Source organism: Microtus pennsylvanicus, chromosome 11 (genome assembly GCF_037038515.1).
Source record: "Microtus pennsylvanicus isolate mMicPen1 chromosome 11, mMicPen1.hap1, whole genome shotgun sequence".
Lineage (NCBI taxonomy): Eukaryota > Metazoa > Chordata > Mammalia > Rodentia > Cricetidae > Microtus > Microtus pennsylvanicus.
Genome location: NC_134589.1, coordinates 97,105,250 through 97,131,389, shown reverse-complemented (window position 1 = coordinate 97,131,389; position 26,140 = coordinate 97,105,250). Strand labels below are relative to the sequence as shown.

Genomic DNA, 26,140 nt, shown 5'->3' with positions numbered 1-26,140 from the left:
TTTCACACATGCTGGGCAAGTGCCTAGTCCAACTAGCAGAGGAAGTGTGAAAAGTGGTGACATGGTCATGGCCCCACCCCCACAGGAAATAACCAGAGTGCAGCCTGACAGAACACTTGCTTACTTTGACCAAGTGGCTCGGGAGCACTTGGGAGCTGTGTGACAGGCATGAGACAGCCAAGCTACCACACTCTGAGCAACAATATTTTGGGGCTATTGCTACAGGTAGTGATGGATCCTAGGAAACCAGCTTGGTTCATGCAAGGGCCACTCTCTGTGTTTAAAATGACAGCATCTCAGTACACGAGGGTTTGTTTTTATTGGAAACATATTAAGTGACAGTCAAGAGGTCACGCCTTTCGGAGGTGGCTCATGCTGCTGGTTCCACTCTGATCTTCCAGAGCTCCTGCAACACAGAGATGACAGCGTCTGAGGACTCACAAAACAGAACCAGGGATGGGGGCCCCTTCCTGTCCTTGAGGCTCTGGCCTTTACATGGTGGCTGTGTAGACCAAGTCTAGAACTAGTTGAAGGGATACTGATATGTCACATGGTCACAGGGACTGAAGGAATAGCAGCAAGTGGCCATAGTCTTGCCATTTTGGGGACCTTAACTACTGTGCTCTGCAGCTCCATTTCCTGAGAAGGAAGAAAGGAGGAAGCATGAGAAAGATGGGCCCTTCCCTCTGCCCCTGCTTTCCCCTCTCCTGAGAATGAGGCCTGATCTCCACACCCATAAGGCAAAGAGAACAAAAGATGCCGGATGGACTTCTGTGAATCCAGCTCCTGGTAATTTTCAGGGTAATTTTGAGTTTTGAAATCTACTCTAAGTGCTGGGTTTAAAAGCCGTAATAGCAGGTTCCTTGGCTAAAGATGGCGTCCCAGATCTGCCAGTTCCTGGCTGGTGCATTAACTGAGGCAGTGGACAAAAGGTGCGTGGTTACAACTGCAGGAGGATGATCAAGGGCCTGGTGTGAGCCTCCGTGACTGGCCAGAGAAGCAGCAGCAGCTCCACAGAGCAGATGCAGCCATTAATAAGATGGTTAACGCTGTCAGTTGACAGGATCTAGAATCACCTGAGGGACAAACCTCTGCGCATATCTGTGGTGGAGTTTCTGGACTGGGTTAGTTAAGGTAGGAAGACCTATCCTAAATATGGGTAGCACTGTACCATGGGCTGGGGCCCTTGACTTAAAAAGGAGGAAGCCAGCTGAACACCGCGTTCACCTCTCTGCTTTCTGACTGTGGGTGTACGTGACCAGCTGACTCACACTCCCGTGATTATGACTTCCCTCAAACAGGGACCAAATCCAAGCCTCTCTTCCTGCCATGCTCTCATCAGGCACCACCTGGGCCTGCCTTTCCACCTGCAGAACTCCCAGAACCTTCTTCCGATTTACTGCTCCCCAAATGACCTTCTGCTTTGTTAGGGCTTGAATTTGGAATGTCTCCTACAGGATCTTGGGTCTGAATCCTTGGTCCCCACCTGGAGGCACTGGTCAGGAAGGGTGTGAAACCTTGAGGAGGAAGAGGAAGTGGGCAGGCTGGCCCCACTTCCTGTTCACTGTTTCCTAGCCTAGTCGTCCCTTACATGGTAGCTGAACCCTCTTGAAATGTGACCCAGGAGAAACCTTCCTCCTGATGATGCTTTGGTCATACACTTTACCTCAGCAAGGAGGAAAGTAACTGACGCCTGCCCTCTAGCTTCCTCTGGAGTCTTAGTTGCCTACAGAGAAAGAACATGAGAAGCCACAGAACTGCTCTGGCTGGGTGACTGCTGAGAATGGGCTGGCTCAGGGATCACAGACCATGTTAAACCTGCAGCCTCTCCTGGGAGACCATGGAAGGGACAGTCAAGCTGGCCCAGTGCTTGGTTTCCCACCACCCTCATGGGGCTGCATCTACCAGCTGCCGGATGCGCTCGTAGATGAGCAGCTGCGGGAAGGAGGCTTCCACAGGCTCCACCATGAAGCGCAGTCTGCCATCAGCCAGCTTCTCCAGGGAGTCCAGGGAGGCACGGAAGTGATCGTAGGCTTCACATGTGACGTCCAAGTGTCTCAGTGTGAAGTTGAACCTGTGGATTGAGCAGCGGCAACACACTCATCACAACAGGAAGGGCTCTGCTGCAGCCTCACAGCTTGCTTCCCACTTGGTGCCTGGCGAGTCTGGATTTAGTGTCTATTCTGCACCAGCCTTTGGGCAAATTCCTCCAGAGGAATTCCTGCATAGAAGCCAGGTTTTCTAGAGATGGCTCAGTGGTTAAGAGCATTGCCTGCTCTTCCAAAGGTCCTGAGTTCAGTTCCCAGCAACCACATGGTGGCTCACAACCATCCGTAATGGGGTCTGGTGTTCTCTTCTGGCCTGCAGGCATACACACAGAACACTGTATACATAATAAATAAATAAATAAATAAATAAATAAATAAATAAATAAATAAAATATTTTAAAAAAAAGAAGCCAGGTTTTCTGGAAGGGCTATTGTCTCTACTCTCAGATGTGGCCATAGGGAGCTGAGGTCACCTGCCAAGACAACACCCTGGAAAGGCAGATACACATCTTGAATTGTTGCAAACAGATTCCAAGGCAGATTTGCTGGCTGGGTGTTGTGCGCATTATCTACGGGAAGGGCCAGTGAGAGGCTGTGGAACAGGGAATCTGTAAAATGATTTACCTTGAATCAAACTGTTCACCATCTCCTTTTCTTTTTGCACGTGTATGCAGCAGTGTTTTTATGTTTGTGTGTGTTGCGTGTACATGTGTAAATGTGGAGGCCAGAGGCTGACATTTTTTTCTACCTTGTATGCTGAGACAAGGTCTCTCTCACTTGGCCCTGGGTTTGTGATCTGGAGGCCACCACACCTAGTTGGCACTTTCCTGAGTGCTGGGGATGCTCATCTTGTCTAGTAAGCTATCTTCACAACCCCTTCTTCTTTCCAAATTTTTTATTGAAAAAAATTTCAAACACCCACATAAGCAAGAACTAGATAGGAAATTACTTTGAAGCCATCGGCCAGCTTCTGCCACCACCAACTCTTAGCCACTCTGTCTTTCCAGAATCTCAACCACCTTCCTCAACAAGCAAATAGCAGACATCCCAGCATTTCTCCAGCAAACACATCTGCACATATCTGGAAAAGATAACGATGCTTTCCTCAAAATAAAATTAATAACCTTTTTTTGTTGTTGTTGTGTTTGTTTGAGACAGGGTATGGTATCATGGTAGCCCAGGTTTGCTATGTAGCCAAAGCTGGCCTTGAGTTTTGATCCTTCTGCAACCATCTCCCAAGTGCTGGGATTACAGCTGTGAGCCACTATGCCTAGGCACACAATAACTCTAAAATATCATTTACAGAACTCAGCTTTTCCTGCCTGCCCTAAGTCTCTTGTTCACAGTCTATGGAGGGAGGAACAAAGGATGGGCCCTTGCTTTTATGAGACACTGCGTGAAGGAGGAAGTTGGTGTTACTGGTGTGGAAGAGGCAGAGCTGAAACAGAGATATTCTGCAGAGGTCCTAGTAGAGGGCACAAAGACAATACGAGGGGACATGTGGCTTCCCCAAAGAAATTCTTTCATTCCTATTTTTACTAACCGTTCATTTTTTCTCATTTTTAAGTTTTATTGAAGACACAGGAACACAGAAAAACCAAGTGTGATACTAATAGCAGGCCTTGACGATAACGGCCTTAGTATGTGGAAACGACAGGAAGTGGGGCAAGTGGTAAGGGGCCTGGTTTCAGGCAGGTCCTCATCTGGCACTACCTCACTGTGGCTTGGAGACAGCACCCTAGCATCTCCCCATGTGAAAATGGGGTCATGCTGGCCGTGTCTGGCAGAAGTTTAGCACAGACTAAAAGAGGGGTGATATGAGGGTGTGCCCAGCCCCGCACACAGCGGGCACAGATACAGGATGATATGAGGGTGTGCCCAGCCCAGCACACAGCGGGCACAGGATGACATGAGGGTGTGCCCAGCCCCGCACACAGCGGGCACAGGATGACATGAGGGTGTGCCCAGCCCAGCACACAGCGGGCACAGGATGACATGAGGGTGTGCCCAGCCCAGCACACAGCGGGCACAGATACAGGATGACATGAGGGTGTGCCCAGCCCCGCACACAGCGGGCACAGGATGACATGAGGGTGTGCCCAGCCCCGCACACAGCGGGCACAGGTGCAGGGTGACATGAGGGTGTGCCCAGCCCAGCACACAGCGGGCACAGGATGACATGAGGGTGTGCCCAGCCCAGCACACAGCGGGCACAGATACAGGATGACATGAGGGTGTGCCCAGCCCAGCACACAGCGGGCACAGATACAGGATGACATGAGGGTGTGCCCAGCCCAGCACACAGCGGGCACAGGATGATATGAGGGTGTGCCCAGCCCTGCACACAGCGGGCACAGGGTGACATGAGGGTGTGCCCAGCCCAGCACACAGCGGGCACAGATACAGGATGACATGAGGGTGTGCCCAGCCCAGCACACAGCGGGCACAGGATGACATGAGGGTGTGCCCAGCCCAGCACACAGCGGGCACAGGATGACATGAGGGTGTGCCCAGCCCAGCACACAGCGGGCACAGGATGACATGAGGGTGTGCCCAGCCCAGCACACAGCGGGCACAGGATGACATGAGGGTGTGCCCAGCCCCGCACACAGCGGGCACAGGATGACATGAGGGTGTGCCCAGCCCAGCACACAGTGGGCACAGGATGACATGAGGGTGTGCCCAGCCCTGCACACAGCGGGCACAGGGTGATATGAGGGTGTGCCCAGCCCAGCACACAGCGGGCACAGGGTGATATGAGGGTGTGCACAGCCCCGCACACAGCGGGCACAGGATGACATGAGGGTGTGCCCAGCCCCGCACACAGCGGGCACAGGATGACATGAGGGTGTGCCCAGCCCAGCACACAGCGGGCACAGGGTGATATGAGGGTGTGCACAGCCCCGCACACAGCGGGCACAGGTGCAGGGTGATATGAGGGTGTGCCCAGCCCCGCACACAGCGGGCACAGGTGCAGGGACCCCACGGTGAGGGTGCAGCTGGGGCAGCAGAGCTCACCTTTTCTCCACTGACAGGATGGCGGTGCAGGCATTTTTCAGTCTGCGGACGAGTCGGGAGAGCGTGTTAAACAGGGCGTCGGTTAAGTCATCATCGTAGAACACTAGGGAAAGAAGTGTGTGGGGAAAAGGTGTGCCTTCAGAGGTTACTGCCCACACAGTAGCAGCTGTGGAGGAATGTTCTGGAAAGGAGCTTCACGGATGGCTCTAAGAGTGTCGGGAGACTAGTTCTCTACATCCTAGCTGCAGTCTCTCACAGCAAGAGCCATTAATGTTCCACACGGCAGATCACAGCAAATCAGTCAGCCTCCTCAGGTGGGCGGTGTTTGCTGAGACCTTCGCAAGGACAAGGAGGATTATTTGACTTCTCCGGCATTGTTTACATGTACTGTGTGAGCATTGAGCGTGCACCTGAGCGTATAGTCACCTCTACTGCTTGACATCGGGCAATTACCTGAAGACAGGTCTTTGTCAGTTCTGCTGTGGTCTGACAGTTGCACAAAACAGGAGCTTGGTAAGGTGGGGTGACGACTTTGGGGGAAGACAGCTGGCCACTGTTCATCTATGAGTAGCTCCCATCTTACTTATCAAGATGAAGCTGAGTGCTTAGGGCTGCTGGTGCCTTTCAGGTACTAATTTGACATCTCTCTGAAGAAATCATTCAGAGCAGGTTAGGATTTGGAGGGGGGTCTCTTCAAACACCAGGACTGGCAAAGTAACATCCGTATGAGGCAAGAAGGAAATCCATTTCCACACAACTCAGTAGCCAGCGTTGGTTCATATCCTTGAGTCTGACCGTGGCAGGTTACTTTAGACATATTTAAGCCCAGTACAACTTTGAGAAAAGGTTTCCTGGAGACAGTCATCACAATGAAGCTTAAGGAGTGAACACATCGAAACCTTTGCAAAGTGCATGTGACAAAGTACGTCAGGAGAATGGCTCTACAGCTTAGGAGCCCAGGGGAGGTCTGGACGTGTGACATCACCTCTGCAGATGGGTTCTACGGACTGAGAAACGAAGCTCAAGATAAGGGTCTAGGAAGCAAGAGCCAGGGGTAAACAGAACAGTTTGGGGGATTTGGGTGTGGCCTGGCCCACAGACAGCACAGATCAGCAGGCTGTTAGCTGTATCCACTTCCAGGTTTCTGGGCAGAAAACAGGTTTATGGCTCTCTGTTGAAGAGCTAGCCCTGCATGCATTCCTGGTTTCCCTACTGCTTATCTGTGAGCACAAGGAGTTTGTGCCCTCTGCAGGAGGGGATACTATATGTCACAGGATGACAGAGAACCACTCACCTTCAGCTGCAAACAGCACAGTGGTGTGATCGTACAAGTCACTGATGTCCTCCTCCGACCAGCTGAAGGGAACCTTGGGATCTAGCAAAGAAGAGAAGACTGAGCGGCCATTCCTTCCTCTGGTGGCCACCAGTTCTAACTGAAAACTGATCAAAGGAAGCTTCAGGACAGGACAAGAGACAAGGCTGAGCTGGGTGTGGTGGTACACCCTGGTAATTCCAGTACTCAGGAGGCAGAGGCAGGCAGGCCTTTGTGAGTTCAAGGCCAGCCTGGTCTATTATCTATATATTGAGTTTCTGGCCAGCCACTGCTCCCTAATGAGGAAAAAAAACAAAAGAAAGAAAGAAGGAAAGAAGAGAGAGAGAGAGAGAGAGAGAGAGAGAGAGAGAGAGAGAGAGAGAGAGAGAGAGAGAGAGATGGGGCTGGAGACAGGATGTCTTGCACCTTAGGGACAGCCACACAGTTAAGGGGCACCCTTCCCGCCAATGAGGGGCAAGTGGGCTCTGTCCTTACTTGGCACTTGGTCAGGAGCTCTGTGAGAACATTATCTGTCTACCACCACCTAAATTTACTGTATGAGACCATGAGAGAGGTCACATCACTCTGCTTTCAGTTTTTGTGTTTACAGAAAGGCTATTAAGACCTTTCTCAGAAGATGGCTGGGAAGGTCAAGGGTCAAGGACTCAGAGCAGAGTGCTGGGGAGGTGACAGAGCTTCCTCATTGACAGGAAAAACAAATCTAAACTCTCCCAGCCACCCATTCACTGGGCTTTCTGGAAAGCAGTTAAGATCCAGAGGTCACAGACCTGGGATCACAGCCTGGCATCTTGAGCGCTGGTCTCCACTAACCACCCCTCTACCCCATGACCCAGAGGAGGTACGACAGCGGCATGCAGTCAGAAGCCTGTGGAGGGAACCCTCCAAAAGATGTGCAACCGTGGAGGCGGCCCTACTCGTGGCTCACTTAGGCCACAGAGCTGAGACCTCTGGGCACCACAGAGGAGACACTGAACCGAGGTGACGCTGCAGGAGGCACACACCTGTACAGAGGTTGTCTTTCAGCCAGTCCAGCTCCTTGACCTTAATCACGCCATCTGCAAAAAAGCAGACAGAACTGCCGAACTGAACACAAGTGGGGAAAAGCACCCGACTCTCCCATAATCCTCACCATCTACAAGTAGCTATCTTCCCCAGTTCTTCTGTCAGCCCCCTCTCCCCACATGCTCTCAGTGCCGGTGACTTTAGACACAGGGGATATAAACATCTATCAATCCCGGCCCACCCCTGGAGACAGGGGCTGGCAGGTCAGCAGAGGACTCGAGACTGTGATTAGGGCGTCATAAACGGGACAAGCCAAATGCATGGAGGAGGGCACGAATCTGTCTGTCAGCCCGAGGATGTCAGGAGGGCTTCACTATGCCCAAGGCCAGGCCATCTATGTTCCAAGGAAACAGCTGCACCTTCCCTTCATCTGGTGCAAAGGAAAGCCACCCCAATACTGTGCCACTGGGTGACAGTGTTGCCTGCCCCAACCCTCCCCCCACCCAATTCTGGCCCTCACCTCCAGTGGCAGTCAGATGACTGTTGAGGGCAACATTTCGTTGGCACATGGCCAGGAGGTCCGTGCCGACATCTAGAATGACAGAAGGGGACACCATGACACATGGGCTGTTAAGATCCTCCTCTCCATCGTTACCCATGGACTGTTGAGCTATGGTCATTTAAGGTGTTAGCATCTCTGGAAGCTGGATGACAAGTTCTGGATTATTTTAGGAACTTCCGTGCGAGTCTGATATAATTTCAAATTTAAATGTTAAACAGTAATCAGTTTGCCACACATAGGATCAGCTCATCACTGTAATTACCAGATGAGACACAAAGGTGCTCATGGCTGCAGCTGCCAAATGTGAGAAAGCAGAGGGCGATTAGATCTTGGGGAGGGCTAAACAAAATGACAAAAATGCTCTGGCTATTAAAAGTCACACTCAGAATAATTCTTAAGGACATAGGAACATGTCCTTGAAGAAGTATTTCTCAAGATTTTGGCTCTATGTGTGTATGAGTGTGTGCACTCACATAGTATATAGTAACTACTTATGCTCTATTCATACTTTAGTGTATAGTAACTGTACTATGTTCATACTCATATATTCATATTTATACTCATAGTATATAGTGACTATTTATACTATATTCATACTTAGTGTATAGTAACTGCACTATGTTCATGCTCATAGTATATAGTAACTATTTATAGAGATTTCAGTTATTCCTTAAGAGTATGCACTAAAAGGTGATGGAAAGATGGCTCCAAGGTTGAGATGCCACACTGTTCTTTCTTTTTTTTAGGTTTATTTATTTATATTTTATGTGCATTGTGTTTTGTCTGTATATATGTCTGTGTGAGGATGTCAGATTTTGGAGTTACAGTTGTGAGTTGCCATGTCGGTGCTGGGAATTGAACCTGAGTCCTCTGAAGAGCAGTCAGTGCTCTCAACCTCTGAGCCATCTCTCCAGCCCACCACACTATTCTTGCGGAGGACTCAAGTTTGGTTCTCAGCACCCATATATGATGGCTCACAATCAATTGCAATTCCAGCTCCAGGGGCTCTGATGCCCTCTGAGGGCACCTGCCCCCCTCATATGCACATACTCCAGTGTACATAATGTAAGTTGGGCATGATGGAGCACACCTTTATTCCAGCACTTTGGGAGGCAGTGGCAGAAGAGTTTCAGGTCAACTTGGAAACATAGTGAGACTGCCTCAAAAGTCAAAAGACAAATAAACAAACAAAAAACTTAAAAAAAGGAAAACATGTAAGAGTAAAAAGATAATAAATTAAGCTGGGCAGTGGTGGCGCACACCTTTAATCCCTGCAACTGGGAGGCACAGGCAGGAGGATCTTTGTGAGTTTGAGGCCAGCCTGGTCTACAAGAGCTAGTTCCAGGACAGCCAGAGCTACACAGAGAAACCCTGTCTTGGAAAAATAAAACACCCCAAAACCTTAAAAAAAAATAAAAAAGAAGAAAGGTAATTACAAAAGACTATAGACTGTGACATAAATGCGTCCACATGCATATCCACATGCGTGTAGGGTCAGGGCTTGCTGCCTGTGCTCTGGAAGTGCGTGTGCCCACAGCAGTGTCTAATACACTGCAAACTGCGGAGCCACGCTGGGGATTGTAACATGAGTGATTTTCATTTTCTGTTTCATACTCTATCCTAAGAACAAGCCCTGTTTCTATCATCAGATACCAATGATAAACTAGTGTGTAATGCCTATGAAGAGGACAGCTTGGGGGTTTCTTGGGATGTTTGCTCTCTCTCTCTCGATGGTGATTAGAGAAAGGACACCTACACTGCATGCCCAGTGGTCTTGTGGCTATAGGGTGACACTGTGGTGGCCGGGTGTTAAGGGCCATTTGGACAAAAAAAGGGAGGGCGGCAAGAACCAGGGGAAGTTGGGGGACTGAGAAGCATCAGTGTCCAGCTCCTGGTGACCTAGTTCAGTTTTAGAGATGGTACACAGTATGGAGCCCACCAGTCCCTTATCCAGCCAGTCATTGCCTGTACAATAAACGGTGTGTGCCATGGTGGCCGCCACGATGCTGGCAAGTCCCGTGCCCGCCCCAAGCTCCAGCGCGGTGCATCCCTGGAAGAGGTCCCTTCGGAACAGGATATAGTCGGCCAGGAACAGGGCGCCCCGCCACACCTGCAACAGAGAGGACACAGAACCACAGGTGACTTGAGGCTCTGGAAAGAGAGACCCTCAGGGGCCACAGCAAGTGGACAGGGCTTACCCACCTGCTTGCCTACATCCTCCAGGGGTGTGGCCATGGTATGCTCTGGACAGGACAGAAATCGAGAGAGAAACATCCATGGTGAAATGGAACTAGACAGAAGACAGAGGGAGGGTAATGTGGCAGTCTGTCAGCCTGGCTGGATGAATGGCAGAGTTAAATGACCAAAAGAGAGGCAGAGGCATGGACTATGCTGCCAAGTGGGAGCATCACTGAGGCCAGGTATGTGGTCCATTCCCCTTTAAGGTCACAGGATGACTGCCCTGTGGCCCAGGACCAGGGGGCACATCAGGTCTAAACCCAGTTAAAGCCCACACATGTATCACACTATATGAACTGCCATTTTAAAACTAAAATAGATTTACATGCTAATTACAGCTACTTCCAAAAATGCTTTCTTATACTTACAACTGCACCAGAAGCTAATACAGTAAGTTTCAATTGATTTCTTTTTTTCTTTTTCTGAAATTCATGAGAAGCCAGGTGGTGGTGGCACACACCCTTTAATCCCAGTACTTGGAAGGCAGAGGTAGGTGGATCTCTGTGAGTTCGAGGCCAGCCTAGTCTACAAAGCAAGTTCCAGGACAGCCAGAGCTATTACACGGAGGACTCTGTCTGGGGGGGGAGGGGGAGTTTATGAGAAGAGTGATGGTTGGTATACACTCTGAATTCCAAAATATCTCAACAAAATTCTGATGGTCGGAAGGAATGGTAACATGAGACGAAGGAGAAAAAGAAACACTGCAGTATACTGTCTCTGTTGTGGCAGGCCATCAAGAGGGGGAGGCAGGGTAGGCATCTAAGACTGGAACCTGGAGCAGTGCCTGACGCAGACTATGGAGGAATTATACTTAATGGTTGGTTCCCCTATGGGGAGTGCTGCCTATTGTGGCTGGGTTTTACCATGTCAATAGACAATCAAGAAAGGCAGCCAAATAAGCAGGGTCCTCCATGGTTCCTGCCATGATTTCCCTCAGTGAAGGACCGCGATCAGACACAGAAGCCAAACAAAGCCTCTCTGTCCTGAGCTGCTCTTGCTCATGGTATTTGTCAGCAATGGAAAGCAAACTAGAATCAGGGGGCTGAAAGGACCCATGTCAAATTGTAGACTTGCTAGTCTTCTGTTCATGTCAAAAATATTTGGGTTTTGGTGGATTCTGGGAGTAAGTGTGCCTTGATTCCTGGTGGCCCCAGGAATAGCAGAGGCAATAAGCATTAGACAGCGGATATAAAACAATAAAGGTTAAAGGGAGTACGCTAGACCAAGGGGTGGCGGGCAGCTGTCGCTCGAGTAAACAGCACACATTCTGTCCTGTGCAGCGAGCTCCAGGGTTGCAGTTTGGGCGAGCCAGCACCTGTGGTGGGATGGGCTTCCATGCTGTAGCTGTCTGTAGTCATTTCTGCTCCTGTAGTAACCCCTCACCCACTCTTGAATAAACTCTATAAACTCATTGGTTCACTAAGTTAGACTTTGATGGCATCCTTACTTTGCTCTGTCATTGTCTTTAGTTTCCTATCTGGGATGAGTAGACATTTATTCATGTCTTCCTAGAAATAGTGCCACACAATACCTGGGGTCCTTAGACCCTTGCTCTGCCTGTTGAGCCCAGGCAGCAGGACTCACAGTGTTGTCTCTGAGTGTCTGTCAAAACCCCTCAATTGAACCTCATCACCTCTCCTTCTCACTGTCCACCACTGCCAGCTTCCCACCCATCTGACTGGCCAGCTCCAGGCTGCTGTCACCCGACAGCCCTCTCTCCTCCACTTCCTATGGCTTCCAGTTTCCACTGAGCCCAATCAAGCATCCCACAGACTCTGTCCAGACCCCCACTCCTGTGCACTGGGTTAGAGAACAGGGGAGTAGGAGGCAGGAGCAGAGCTTTCTGGAGAAAGTGGTACCTGAGCTGGGCCCTGGGCCCTTTGGAATGTGCTAGAAGTAGAGGTTGGTAGTAAGCACCCAAGCACGAAAGTGCAGCCCAGCAGAGACCCAGAGGGGAGGAGAACATGTAAAAGTCTGGGGCTGTAAGGGTCAATCGTGGTGAGAGGTGAGTGGGGACCACGTCATCTTAACTTATTAAGCTATCATCTGGACTCCATCCCCAGGGCAAGAGAAGACCTAAGGTCTGGAGCAGACTCTGCTGGCTACGGCATTGCCCGTTCCCAGCTCACTGGGGCCACTCTGAACCCAGAGCTGACAACACCCACATCTGTACTGTGACACTGCCTTGGTGGCCCGAGAACAAGACCTTTATTTACCGATTTTGATGATGCTATGGGGGCAGCTCTCTTGTGCTCCATCTCCCACGAAGTCATCTTCCTCCTGAGCTAGAATCATAGGATGTACCTTGTCTCTTGCAGGCTCTGCTTGGTCGAGATCAGAAGCAGCCCGTGGTCTTCGCACCACATCCAGATCCCCATCCTCGTCCAGGGGAACACTCAACCCTTCTTGGATGGCGATGTCATCCCCAGCCTGGAGGGACAAATCCTCATGACTGTGGCCACTTCCTGACCCAGCAGGAGATGTCTCCTGAGTGGAGACATCTCTGGGACCACTGTCCTCAGGCCCTGAGTCTGTCCAAGAGTCCCGACTCCACAGGAGCTTGAACTGGGACAGGAAGACTGCAAGTGAGACAAAAACAAAGTGAGCAACGCCAAGGCTCTCACTGGTTCCTCTTCTCGAGAAGTCAGACTGCTAACTGGAGATGCTTTGTTTTTTTCTTTGAGACAGAGTACCTTGTGGCCCAAGCTAGCCTCAAACTCATTATGTAGTCAAACGTGAGTCTCAAATTCTGGTCTTCCTGATTTTACTACCCAGTGTTTGGATCCTACACAAGCACCATCATGCCCAGTTTAATGTGGTGCTGGGGTTCAAACTTAGGGCTGTGTGTGCTAAGCAAGCACTCTACTAACCGTGCCACACTGCAACCAGAGATGCTTTTAAAGGCCAGGAGGGGTGCACAGACTAAGCAACAGCAGGGACTGCTTGGACTCAGCAGTGACCATCTGGTGAGTGTCTGTGCAGGCACCTGGCCTGTGTCATGTGACTAACTGTAGAGTCACCATGGAGATAGAATACCAGCTCGTGTCATACACATAGACACTGAGCCTCAGAGGGTGAAGCTGGTTAAGTAGCCAAGGCAAGATACAAACCCTGGCTGCCTGGGGCTTCAGCAGCTTCCTCAGGAGGGCAGGGCAAGAACACAGACTATTCCTCACCACCGATAGCCAGAAAGTCACTGAGAGGGATTTCAGCAAGAGTGCATGTGCCGGAGAGGTGTGCCAGAGACAAAAGAATGAGGACTTCAGATGGTTAGTGCTAGGCTGGGTCAGGCTCCTGTTTGCTCTGAGCCTATTTCCAAGCTTGTATTCCAGGAACAACGGCATCTGCTGTAAGCCAGTCAAGACGAACACCAGTGAGCACACAGATTGGCTCAGAGTCCCCAGGCCTTTCTACCTCTGTTCCCTCACTGATTAGGAATGGCTCGCCTTCTTCCAGGAAAATAACTATGAACATCATTGAGGAGCAGGGGACAACGGGAAGACCTGATGGCAGTTCTCGCTGCCTTTGTGCAGCCGTTTCCTCTTCCTGGGATGCCTTCCTTAGCTCCTCAGACAGATCCCTCCCAGCTTTTAGTGCTCAGTCAGCTGACCCTCCTTCAGGCTCCTACAGTATCATATCCTATACCAAGTTTTAAGCATCCATCTACCACCCACTCACGTATTCATCCATCCATCATCCATCCATCCACTCACTCATCACCTAGTCATCTACCCATATATTTACTTATTCACCTCATCTACCCATTTATTCATTTTTCCACCTACCCACTCACTCAACAAACAGACTGACTTTTAGGTGCTGGGCATACAAAGTAGTAAGCGGCATCTTAGGGCGCATCAAAGTAAACAAGATAATTGCAGACTGTGACACACAGTGGCAGCCATGTACGGCTGGGGCCAGCAAATCTTTTCTTCAGGTCAAGAAGCAAATATCATAGGCTCTTTGAGCCACATGATCTCTACTGCAACTACCCAACTATCTGTAGTCATAAAAACACACCACCAACATGCAGGCCTGGCGGCGTTTCAACAGAACATTATTTATAAAAACAGAGCAGGGCCAGGTTTGGCCACAAAGGCTGCAGTTTGCCAGTGCCTGGTATACTGTGTTATCCAAACTGGGACAGCGATTAATAAGCACAGCACACAATGAATGAATGCAGAGTAACTGACTAGGGAAGGCGGCTGTGGGGCCTACAAAGGCACGCCAGGAGTCAGGGCTGAGGAGGAGGAAGTGGTGCAGAATTTGAGGGACGGAGAGAGGTGAAGGTGATCAAGCAGGCAGGGATGACTAGGCTAGGCACCCTGGCTAAGGTCCACAAGCTCAGTAGAACACCCCATGTTCGTTGGAGCCATGGGGGACCAAGGAAGAATCCAAGTTAGGGCAATGCTATGGCTGGCTGCAGGATGAGAAGCCAGCAAGGCTGTGCAGAGAAGAGACGAAAGTCGAGGAGGAAGGGAACAGAGCAGCCAGGCACAAGATGAAGGCGACTGTCTGGGGCCTATGGTCGCACACAGCCTCTGCATCTTCCCTGCACAGACTGTGGGCTCACGCACTTCTGCATTTCTGTGTTAGGTCAGGATGTGATACTCAGCAGGTTCTCAGGACAGCAGAGGCATGTGCTCAGTGAAGAAGAACACTTAAGTGACACGCTGAATGGAGGTTAAGGAACTTGACTCACTAAAGAAAACAAAGTTTGTTGTTCTAGTTTAAATTGTACCACGTATTTTGTTGTTGTTGTTGTTTTGTTTTGGGTGGAAGATTAAGTGCGGGGGGGGGGATGGGACATTTGATAGTGAAACCATAAAATCCTATGTGAAGCTCCACAGTTTCAGAATGGTTATTTTGTAAAGAAATATAAAAAATGGCTAACTGTAAAAAAAGTTCACTGAAACGTATAGACTTTGGATCTGGGCAAATTTGGTGTATGAATTTTTTTTGTCAGATCTTTGCAATAAATTTTTAACTAAAAAAAAATACAAAGAAATAGATGACAGCTAAAGAACCCAGTCTTTACCCCAAAGAAGTAGGAGGAAAAGAGAAGATAAAGCAGCTCTCCAGGTACCAGGCTGCTCCACCAGCCCTGGGTCTTACCTGGCTGCCCCATGCCGTTCAGCCGCACCATGAGGTGTCTCTGGTTGGGGGTGTACAGGTGGACATCAGACAGCACAGTGTCACTTTTGAAGGTGACTTCATCCATGGCTGGCCCATGTTATATCTGGGATGTACCTGGGGGTGTCAGGGGGGAGAAGAACAGGTCCTCAGAACAGTAGCTCCTAGAGGGGACACCGGAGTCATCTAACCAGGAGGCCAAGGGGAGCCTGGGAAGCTCTTCCTGGGGCAAGACCCTTTACCCTTCCTTCCTTCCTTCCTTCCTTCCTTCCTTCCTTCCTTCCTTCCTTCCTTCCTTCCTTCCCTCCCCTCCCCTCCCCTCCCCTCCCCTCCCCTCCCTCCCTCCTCTCTCATCTGTGGTGCTGAGGAGTGAGCCCATGGCCTTGCACCAGTTAGGCCAGCTCTCCATATATTGCCAGCCCTGTTTCTTTTGAGACAGAGGGCCTTGACTTTGAAGTCCAGACAAGCCCTGAATCTGTGATCTTAGTGGGATGACAGGTCTGTAACTACCTGCATTTTTCAGTCAAGAAAGTCGGGGAGCCAGGGGGTGGTAGCCCACACCTTTAATTTCAGCACTTGGGAGGCAAAGGTGGGCAGATCTCTGAGTTCAAGGTCAGCCTGGTCTATACGGTGAGTTCCAGGACAGCCAAGGCTATACCGAGAAATCCTGTCTCAAAGAAAAGCAAGCTGGGGAAACAGCATAATAAACAATCATATATCTATCACCTGGATTGATGGAAAACTGTACCTTGTCATGTATAGTCACCCTATCTATCTAATGACAGAGACCATCTACCTAAGAAAAGATCATCTATTTAATAATACAGACTGCCTACTTAGCAGTAGAGACTATCTATCTAGTAGTAGAAACCACCTATCTAACAATGTACACATCTAATTCTAAAGACCATCTATTTAATAATGAGACCTTCTGTTTGATAATGAAGACCCTATACATAAAAACAGACCATCTTCCCAATAATAGAGACCATCTAATAATATATACCCATCTATCTAATGAAGACCATCTGCCTAATAGGGATCACTTATCTAATAAGAAAGACCATCTATACAATAATAGACCATCTACCTAACAATAGAGACCATCTCTCTAATAATATATATCCTTCTATCTAATAATATAAACCTGCCTATCTAAAAGACACCACCTACTTAAGAAACCATCTATGGTAGGCAGGAACCAGAGATCTCTGCGGGTCCGGGCATGAGTCTGGGACCTCCGACAGAGTAGGCCTGAGCCAGAAACCTTTGTGAGACCAAGCACAAAGAAGGGACTTCCACAGGAGTGAACCCAAACCAGGGACACTTACAGAAACAGGACTGAGCCAGCGACCTAGACCGGAGCAGGCCTGAGACAGCGAACTCCACCAGAGCAGGTACAAGGGAGCAACCTATGAGGGAGTAGGCCAGAACCAGAGACTTCTGTGGGTCTGGGTGTGAGTCTGGGACCTCTGAGGAAGTAGGCCTGAGTCAAGACATCTGTGGGTCCAGGAATGACTATGGGACCACTAAGGGTGTAGGCTTGAGCCAGGACCTCTGTGGTCCAGATGCCAGTCTGGGACCTTGAGGGCACAGGCCAGAACCAGAGACCTCTGCCAGTCTGGGGTGCAAATACGGAACCGCTCAGGGAGTAGGTCTTAGACAGGACCTCTGCCAGAGCAGGCCCAAGGCAGCAACCTCAGCAAAAAGAGCCCCAAACAAGCAATATCTGTGGGAGCAGGCCTAAATGACCCCTGGTATTGCAGAGCCAAGCGACCTCCAGGAACACGGAGTGACCAACAGGGTGACTGGAACTATGGCCATGGCTGCACCATGAGGGACAACCATCTGAGCCTTGGATCTACTGGCACCTGGAAGATTGATCACCAGAGTCACAGAGAGCCCCCAACTACACCAATCAGTGGAAAAGATGGGTAGACAAGGTAAGAACACATGCAATACCATAAAGAACAACACGACACCAATAAAAACTAGTGACCCTACAACAGCAAGACTAGAACAACCAAATATAGATGAAGCAGAAGAAAATGACCTAAAAAAAGACTTTAACAGAATGTTTGAGGCCCTTAAAGAGGAAATTAAAAATTCTCTCAAAGAAATAGAGAAAAAGACAAACAAAAAATTGGAACATTTGAAAGAAATTATTCAAGATTTGAAAACTGAAATATAGACAATAAAGAAAGCACAAGCCAAGGGAATTATGGAAACAGAAATTATGAAAAATGATCAGGAACCACAAATGCAAGCATAAACAACAGAATATAAGCAATAAAAGAGAGAATCTCAAGCGCTGAAGATACAATAGGAAACAGACTCATCAGTCAAAGAAAACATTAAATCTAACAAAAGCTTAACACAAAATATCCAGGAAATAGGGGACACCATGAAAAGACAAAATCTAAGAATAACAGGGATAGAAGTCATCCAACTCAAAAGCACAGAAAATATATTTAACAAAATCATAGAAGAAAACTTTCCCAACCTAAAGAAAGATATGCCTATGAAGATATAAGAAGCTTACAGAACAACAAATAGACTGGATCAAAAAAGAAGAGTCTCCTTGCCACATAATAATCAAAACACAAAACATACAGAGTAAAGAGAGAATATTAAGAGCTGCAAAGGAAAAAGGTCAAGCAACATATAAAGGCAAACCTATCAGAATTACACCTGACTTCTCAATGGAAACAATGAAAGCCAGAAGGTCGTGGCTAAACATTATGCAGACCTTAAGAGACCATAGATGCCAGCCCAGACTACTATACCCAGCAAAATTTTCAATCACCATACAAGGATTAAACAAGATATTCCATGACAGAACCAGATTTAGCCAATACCTATCCTCAAATCCAGCCCTACACAAAGTACTAGAAGGAAAACGCCAACCCAAGGAAGTTGGTTACACCAACAAAAACACAGACAATTGATGGGTCTTGGAGCAGCAAATCCCAAAGAAGGGGAAAACACACAAAATAACATCACCAACAATGAAAACTAAATTAACAGGAGATGGCAATCACTGGTCATTAATATCCCTTAATGTAAACGGACTCAACTCACCCATAAGAAGAAACAGGTGAACAGATTGGATACAAAAACAGAATCCATCCATCTGCTGCATACAAAAAACACACCTCAACCTCAAAGGCAGACATCGCCTCAGAGTAAAGGGTTGGGAAAAATTTTTCCAATCAAATGGACCTAAGAAACAAGCTGATGTAGCTATCCTAATATCTAACAAAATAGACTTCAAACTAAACTCAATCAAGAGAGACAAAGAAAGATATTTCATATTAGTCAGAGGAAAACTCCATCAAGAGGAAATCTCAATACTGAACATCTATGCCCCAAATACAAGGGCACCCTCATATGTAAAAGAAACACTACTAAAGCTTAAATCATACATTAAATCCCATACACTAATAGTGGGAGACTTCAACACTCCCCTCTCACCATTGGACACGTCTGTTAGACAAAAAATTAACAGAGAATACTCTACGATGTTCATAGCAGCATTGTTTGTAATAGCCAGAATCTGGAAACAACCTAGATGCCCTTCAATGGAAGAATGGATGAAGAAAGTATGGAATATATACATATTAGAGTACTACTCAGCAGTAAAAAACAAGGGCTTCTTGAATTTTGCATACAAATGGATGGAAATAGAAAACACTATCCTGAGTGAGGTAAGCCAGACCCAAAAAGAGGAGCATGGGATGTACTCACTCATATTTGGTTTTTAGCCATAAACAAAGGACATTGAGCCTATAATTAGTGATCCTAGAGAAGCTAAATAAGGAGAACCCAAAGAAAAACATATAGGCATCCTCCTGAGTATTAACCTTCATCAGGCGATGAAAGGAGACAGAGACAGAGACCCACATTGGAGCACTGGAAATAAATCTCAAGGTCCAAATCAGGAGCAGAAGGAGAGAGAGGACGAGCAAGGAACTCAGGACCGCAAGGGGTGCACCCACACACTGAGACAATGGGGATGTTCTATTGGGAGCTCACCAAGGCCAGCTGGCCTGGGTCTGAAAAAGCCTGGGATAAAACAGGACTCTCTGAACATAGCAGACAATGAGGACTACTGAGAACTCAAGAACAATGGCAATGGGTTTCTGATCCTACTGAACGTACTGGCTTTGTAGGAGCCTAGGCAGTTTGGATGCTCAACTTACTAGACCTGGATGGAGGTGGGGGTTCCTTGGACTTCCCACATGGCAGGGAACCCTGATTGCTTTTCGGGCTGAGGAGGGAGGGGGACTTGATTGGGGGAGGGGGAGGGAAATGGGAGGCGGTGGCGGGGAAGAGACAGAAATCTTTAATAAATAAATAAATTTAAAAAATCAATAAGAGGGCTGGAGAGATGGCTCAGCGGTTAAGGGCATTGCCTGCTCTTCCAAAGGTCCTGAGTTCAATTCCCAGCAACCACATGGTGGCTCACAACCATCTGTAATGAGATCTGGTGCCCTCTCTTCTGGCATATACACAGACAGAATATTGTATACATAATAAATAAATAAATAAATATTTAAAAAAAATCAATAAGAAAAAAATTAACAGAGAAATAAGGGAACTAACAGATGTTATGAATCAAATGGACTTAACAGACATCTATAGAGCATTCCATCCAAACATAAAAGAATATACCTTCTTCTCAGTGCCTCATGGAACCTTCTCAAAAATTGACCACATACTAGATAACAAAATAAACCTCAAGAGATACAAAAGAATTGAATAACATGTATCTTATCAGATCACCATGGTTTAAAATTAGAATTCAACAGCAACACTAATTCCAGAAAGCTCACAAACACATGGAAATTAAACAATCCTCACCTGAAGCATCAATGGGTCAAGGAAGAAATAAAGGAAGAAATTAAACACTTCCTAAAATTCAATGAAAATGACCAAACAACATACCCAAATTTATGGAACACAATGAAAACAGTGTTAAGAAGAAAGTTCATAGCTCTAAATGCCTACATAAAGAAGCTGGAAAAATATGACACCAGTGAACTAACAGAACATTCAAAAACTTTAGAACAAAAAGACGCAAACTCACCCAAGAGAACTAGATGGCAGGAAATAATCAAATTGAGAGCTGAAATCAACAAAATAGAAACAAAGAAAACAATACAAAGAATCAATGAAATGAAGAATTGGTTCTTTGAGAAAATCAACATAATACACTAACTAACTAAAAGGCAGAGAGAGAGAGAGAGAGAGAGAGAGAGAGAGAGAGAGAGAGAGAGAGAATCCAAATTAACAAAATCAGAAATGAAAAGGGGGACATAACAACAGACATAGAGGAAGTCCAGAGAATCATCAGGTCATATTTCAAAAACCTGTACACTATAAAAAATGGAAAACTTAAGAGGAAATGGACAACTTTCTGGATAAATATTACTTACCAAAATTAAATCAAGACCAGATAAGCAAATTAAATAGACCTATAACTGCTAAAGAAATAGAAACAGTCATCAAAAGCCTCACCCCCCCAAAAGCCTAGAACCAGATGGTTTCAGCTCAGAATTCTACAAAATTTTCAAAGAAGAACTAATACCAATACTCCTCAAATTGTTCCGTACAATAGAAACAGAAAAGACATTGCCAAACTCTTTTTATGAGGCTATAATTATCCTGATACCCAAATAGACCAATCTCACTCATGAACATTGACACAAAAATACTCAATAAAATACTGGCAAATCAAATCCAAGAACACACCAGAACCATCATCCAACATGATCAAGTCGGCTTCATCCCAGAGATGCAGGGATGGTTCAATGTACGAAAATCTGTCAACATAATCCGCCATATAAACAAACTGCAAAATAAAAACTACATGATCATCTCATTAGATGCTGAAAAGGCCCTCAAGAAAATACAACATCCCTTCATGATAAAGGTCTTGGAGAGAGCAGGGATACAAGGAACATCCCTAAACATAATAAAGGCAATATACAGCAAGCCAACAGCCAACATCAAACAAAATGGAGAAAAACTCCCAGCCATCCCACTGATATCAGAAACAAGACAAGGTTGTCCACTCTCTCCATATCTATTTAATATAGTACTTGAGGTCCTAGCTAGAGCAATAAGACAACAAAAGGAGATCAAGAGGATACAAACCAGAAAAGAAGTCAAACTCTCACTATTTGCTGATGATATGATAGTTTACATAAGTGACCCCAAAATTTCTACCAAGGAATTTCTACAACTCATAAACACTTTCAGTAATGTATCAGGATACAAAGTTAACTAAAAAAAAAAAATCAGGAGCCCCTCTTTACATAGATGATATGGACTGAGAAAGAAATCAGAGAAACATCACCCTTTGTAATAGCCACAAATAACTTGAAATTCGGAGTAACTCTAACCAAACAAGGGGAAGACCTATATGACAAGAACTTCAAATCTTTGAAGAAAAAAAATTGAAGAAGACACCAGAAAGTGGAAAGATCTCTCATACTCTTGGTTAGGTAGAATTAACATAGTAAAAATGGCAATATTACCAAAAACAATCTACAGATTCAATGCAATGCTATTCAAAATCCCAGCAAAATTCTTCAAAGACCTTGAAAGAACAATACTCAACTTCCTATGGAAAAGAAAAAAGCCCAGGATATCCAAAACAATCCTGTACAACAAAGGAACTTCTGGAGGCATCACAATCCCTGATTTCAAACTCTATTACAGAGCTACAGTACTGAAAACAGCCTGGTATTGACATAAAAACAGACAGGAGGACCAATGGAACTGAATCGAAGAACAAGATATTAATCCACATACCTACAAACGCCTGATTTTTGACAAAGAAACAAAAAATATCAAATAGAAGAAATGAAAGCATATTTAACAAATGGTGCTGGCATAACTGGTTATCAACAAGTAGAAGAATGAAAACAGACCCATCTATCACCATGGACAAACTTAAGTCCAAATGGATCAAAGACCTCAACATAAAGCCAGCCACACTGAACCTCATAGAAGAAAATGAGAAGTACACTTGAACGCATTAGCACAAGTATAATACCTGTAGTACAAACACTGAAACAATTAATAAATGGAACCTCCTGAAACTGAAAAGCTTCTGTAAAGCAAAGGACACAGTCACTAAGACAAAACGGCAGCCTACAGAATGGAAAAAGATCTTCACCAACCCACATCGGACAGAGGACTGATCTCCAAAATATACAAAGAACTCAAGAAATTGGTCATCAAAAGAACAAATAATCCAATAAAAAAATTGAGTAAAGACCTAAATAGAGAACTCTCAACAGAGGAATCTAAAATGGCTGAAAGACGCTTAGGGAAATGCTCAACATCCTTAGCCGTCAGAGAAATGCAAATCAACACAGCTCTACAACAACACAATTCCATCTTACACCTGAAGGATGGCCAAGGTCAAAAACACTGATGACAACTTAGGCTGGAGAAGATGTGGGGTAAAGGGAATACTCCTTCATTGCTGGTGGGAGTGCATTGCTTTGGAAATCAGTATGGCGATTTCTCAGAAAATTAGGAAACAATCTATCTCAAGACCCAGCAATATCACTTTTGGGTATATATCCAAAGGATGCTCAATCATACCACAGGACATGTGCTCAACTATGTTCATAGCAGCATTGTTTTTCATAGCCAGAACCTAGAAACAACCTAAATGTCCCTCGACTGAAGAATGGATAAAGAAAATGTGGTACATCTACACACAGAAAAAAATAATGGCATCTTGAAATTTGTGGGAAAGTGGATGGATCTAGAAAACATCATATTGAGTGAGGTAAAACAGACCAAGAAAGACAAATATCATATGTACTCACTCATAAGTGGCTTTTAGACATAAAGCAAAGAAAAATCAGCCTACAAATCACAATCCCAGAGAACCTAGACAACAATGAGACCCTAAAAGAGACACAGACATACATGGATCTAATCTACATGGGAAGTAGAAAAAGACAAGATCTCCTGAGTAAATTGGGAGCATGGGGACCATGGGAAAGGGCTGAAGGGGGGGGGGAGCAGAGAAAAATGTTTAGCTCAATAAAATTAATAAAAAAATGAGCAAGGAAAAAAAATCATCTATCTAATGTATTATCTTGTAATATATTATCTATCTATCTAGGTTTCCCTATCTGTCTGTCTGCCTGCCTGCCTACCTACCTACCTATTTAGGTTTCCCTACCTCAAACTCTAAGAGTGAGCTGCATGACATTTAACTACTGAATTCTTTTGCTATCTGCCTCTGAGAAACATGTTCCTATAAAACCATTTACCACAGTTAGAATTTAGAAAGTCATATCCAAGGCACAATGGTTGCAAACAGAAAGGATTCCCTCCAGCCAACTGTTCTGTCTCATCACAGAGCACTAAACAGTGCCAGTTTGATGGGCTTTGAAGCTAGGCAACTGGGTATAAACTCTGGTCCCCCACCTCCTGGATATGGACATTGGGAAAAATTGATTTAGCTCTCTGGGCCTATTCTGCCAGTCATATTCCCATCATCAGGGGTGTGGGGATGTGGAGAGAAGGGGGTGAAGTGCTGAGCAGATCCCTTCAATCACAACAGGTGTAAAATAGCAACTTCTTTGCTCAGAGGTTGGTTTCAAGTATTTGACCTAAAACTGACCTTTAACCGCTGACTACAGGCACAGCTCCTATCTGGCTGGGGTGTGTACTAGCTGTGTCTTATCAAACCTTTTGGGACCTCCATGTTTTCAAACTGGAAGACAGAAAAAAATTTAATTTTACTATCAAATTCACAAGTGTTCATGCACCAATCACCACAGCTGGAGCTCCTGTATTCAGACGACTGCCAGGGAACGGCAAAGATACCACTCAGAAAGTTGTTCTCCAAGCTAGCTCTTTCCTTCACGATAAACCAGCAAAGCAAGCATGCTGTGAACAGGAGCTGGGAGACAGGCAAACTGATGCTGATTTTATGTGAATGAAATGGAAGAAGCGCTCAGTCACCAAACTGTTGGCAACAAAACTCAGACAAGATGCAGGCAGAGGAAACACAGTCCAGCCCTAACCCACCGACTGGTTCAAGGCAGACTGGCTCCCCTAGTTCTTGTGGGGAGGAACAAGCCTCTGTCTAAAGAGTTTTAGCTAAAAACCTCTCTGCTGTCTTTGGCAATGCTGACCATGAATAAAAGAATATATTGTTATGATGCAATTCTGCTGGAATAAAAAATTACAACTCAGAAAATGAATGCTCATTTCTCTTTCTGAAAATGGGAATTATACGAAGACCAATTGTTTTACATATAGATGAAAAGAAAGTTATTGCTAATTCCTAGTCAGTTTCTTCCACTTAAAAGTTTCAAACTAAGCAGGCTTCCCAGGAAATGCGGCTTAAGAAGGAAGGCTAGGTCAGGAGAAACTCCTTTAAGGGACTCTCCTGGGATCAGCATTCTGGCAGTGGGGCGGCACCATGTCTATTTTGGGGCCTGTGAGAGGATAAAATGAGACAAGCACCCCTGTCAGGCTCAGCAGAGAACAATAAGTACCTCTAGTATCATGGCTATAGAAGAGGATGCTGGGGAGATGGTGAAAGACCTTGGGTCATTTTCTCTACTTAGAAATAGCAGATGCAGTTTCCACCAAGGAATGCCAGGGCTGGAGGGGTTTCTGGTTCCTCCTGGAACTGCTGAAATCGCAGACCCAGGTTGCCGGCTGTAAATTCATTCCTGTAGGGGAGCTAGCAGGTGTTCTAGGCTCTTCGAAAACCAGGGAGCCTGATTCCCACGAACTCTTTAAGGGCCTGAGGTCAGTGTTGTTCCTGAGTGCTGGGATGGTGGAGTTGAAAGAACTCCCCTCTTCCTTGTTAGATGAGAGGCACTCCCACTGCGCAATCAAGAATTAGGAGCCGGAGACAGTGGGGCTGATCTACTGGGAGCTCACCAAGGCCAGCTGGACTATGACTGAAAAAGCATGGGATAAAACCGGACTCTCTGAACATGGCGAACAATGAGGGCTGATGAGAAGCCAAGGAAAATGGCACGGGGTTTTGATCCTACTTCATGTTCTGGCTGTGTGGGAGCCTAGCCAGTTTGGATGTTCACCTTCCTAGACATGGAAGGAGGGGGGAGGACCTTGGACTTTCCACAGGGCAGGGAACCCTGACTGCTCTTTGGACTGGAGAGGGAGGGGGAGAGGAGTGGGGGGAGGGGGAGAAGGCTGGGAGGAGGGGGAGGGAAATGGGAGGCTGGGAGGAGGGGGAAACTTTTTTTTCCTTTTCTCAATAAAAAAAAAATAAAAGATATATAAAAAAGATTAAAGCAAAAAAAAAAAAAAAAGAATTAGGAGCCGGACAAGGGAAAGCCAGAAAGCTAGAGCGCCCAGAGCCAGGGGTGCGAGAAAAGGCTGGCCACGCGCGGGGGTGGGGGTGGGAGGGTCCAGGGACCTCCTCCCTTCCCGGCCAGCCACTCTGACTTGTGGGTACCCCTGCCCTCTGAGTAGCAGTCACCGACCCGGCCTCTCCTTCCCTTCCGAATCCCACAAGTGGGATTGCCTCACTCGGTACGGAATCCGAGAAGGGGAAACCGAGGCTAGGGACGAAATTAGGGTTCAGGCTTTAAGGTCGTGGAAGCTTGGCTCCCAAAGCCAAGACGCTCCCTGGGTCCTGCCAAGTACCGCCGTCTCTCCCGGGCGCTTACCCACAACGACCCTGGACTGGAGACCCAAGCGAATCCCACGCCGTAGGACTCAGGAGGCCGCCATGACAGACAGTCTGCGCAGGCGTGATACGCGCGGGCTAGGGTCGCGCGTGCGCAG

General features: G+C 46.8%; 1 protein-coding gene across 1 annotated transcript; it reads right to left on the bottom strand.

Annotated features, from left to right (window-relative positions):
* Positions 1 to 296: 296 nt before the first annotated feature.
* Positions 297 to 26,140, bottom strand: Mettl22 (methyltransferase 22, Kin17 lysine). Its single transcript, XM_075941991.1, has 11 exons — positions 26,023 to 26,140; positions 15,317 to 15,451; positions 12,418 to 12,780; positions 10,166 to 10,206; positions 9,929 to 10,073; positions 7,922 to 7,993; positions 7,401 to 7,454; positions 6,361 to 6,441; positions 5,067 to 5,169; positions 1,906 to 2,074; positions 297 to 406 (listed from the first exon to the last, which is right to left on the bottom strand). Exons 2-11 carry the CDS (start codon positions 15,420 to 15,422, stop codon positions 371 to 373), a joined length of 1,170 nt encoding a protein of 389 aa, XP_075798106.1. The 5' UTR covers positions 15,423 to 15,451; positions 26,023 to 26,140; the 3' UTR covers positions 297 to 370.

Bases quoted from the DNA above. Each gene is read 5' to 3' on its own strand.
- Mettl22 (XM_075941991.1), bottom strand. From the start codon at position 15,422: ATGGATGAAGTCACCTTCAAAAGTGACACTGTGCTGTCTGATGTCCAC. The intron at 7,994-9,928 runs GCAATGACTGGC...CTGTCATTCTAG, and splicing joins ACACACCGTTTATTGTACAG to ATGTCGGCACGGACCTCCTG. The intron at 5,170-6,360 runs GTGAGTGGTTCT...TTCTTTCCCTAG, and splicing joins TGTGCTGTTTGCAGCTGAAG to TGTTCTACGATGATGACTTA.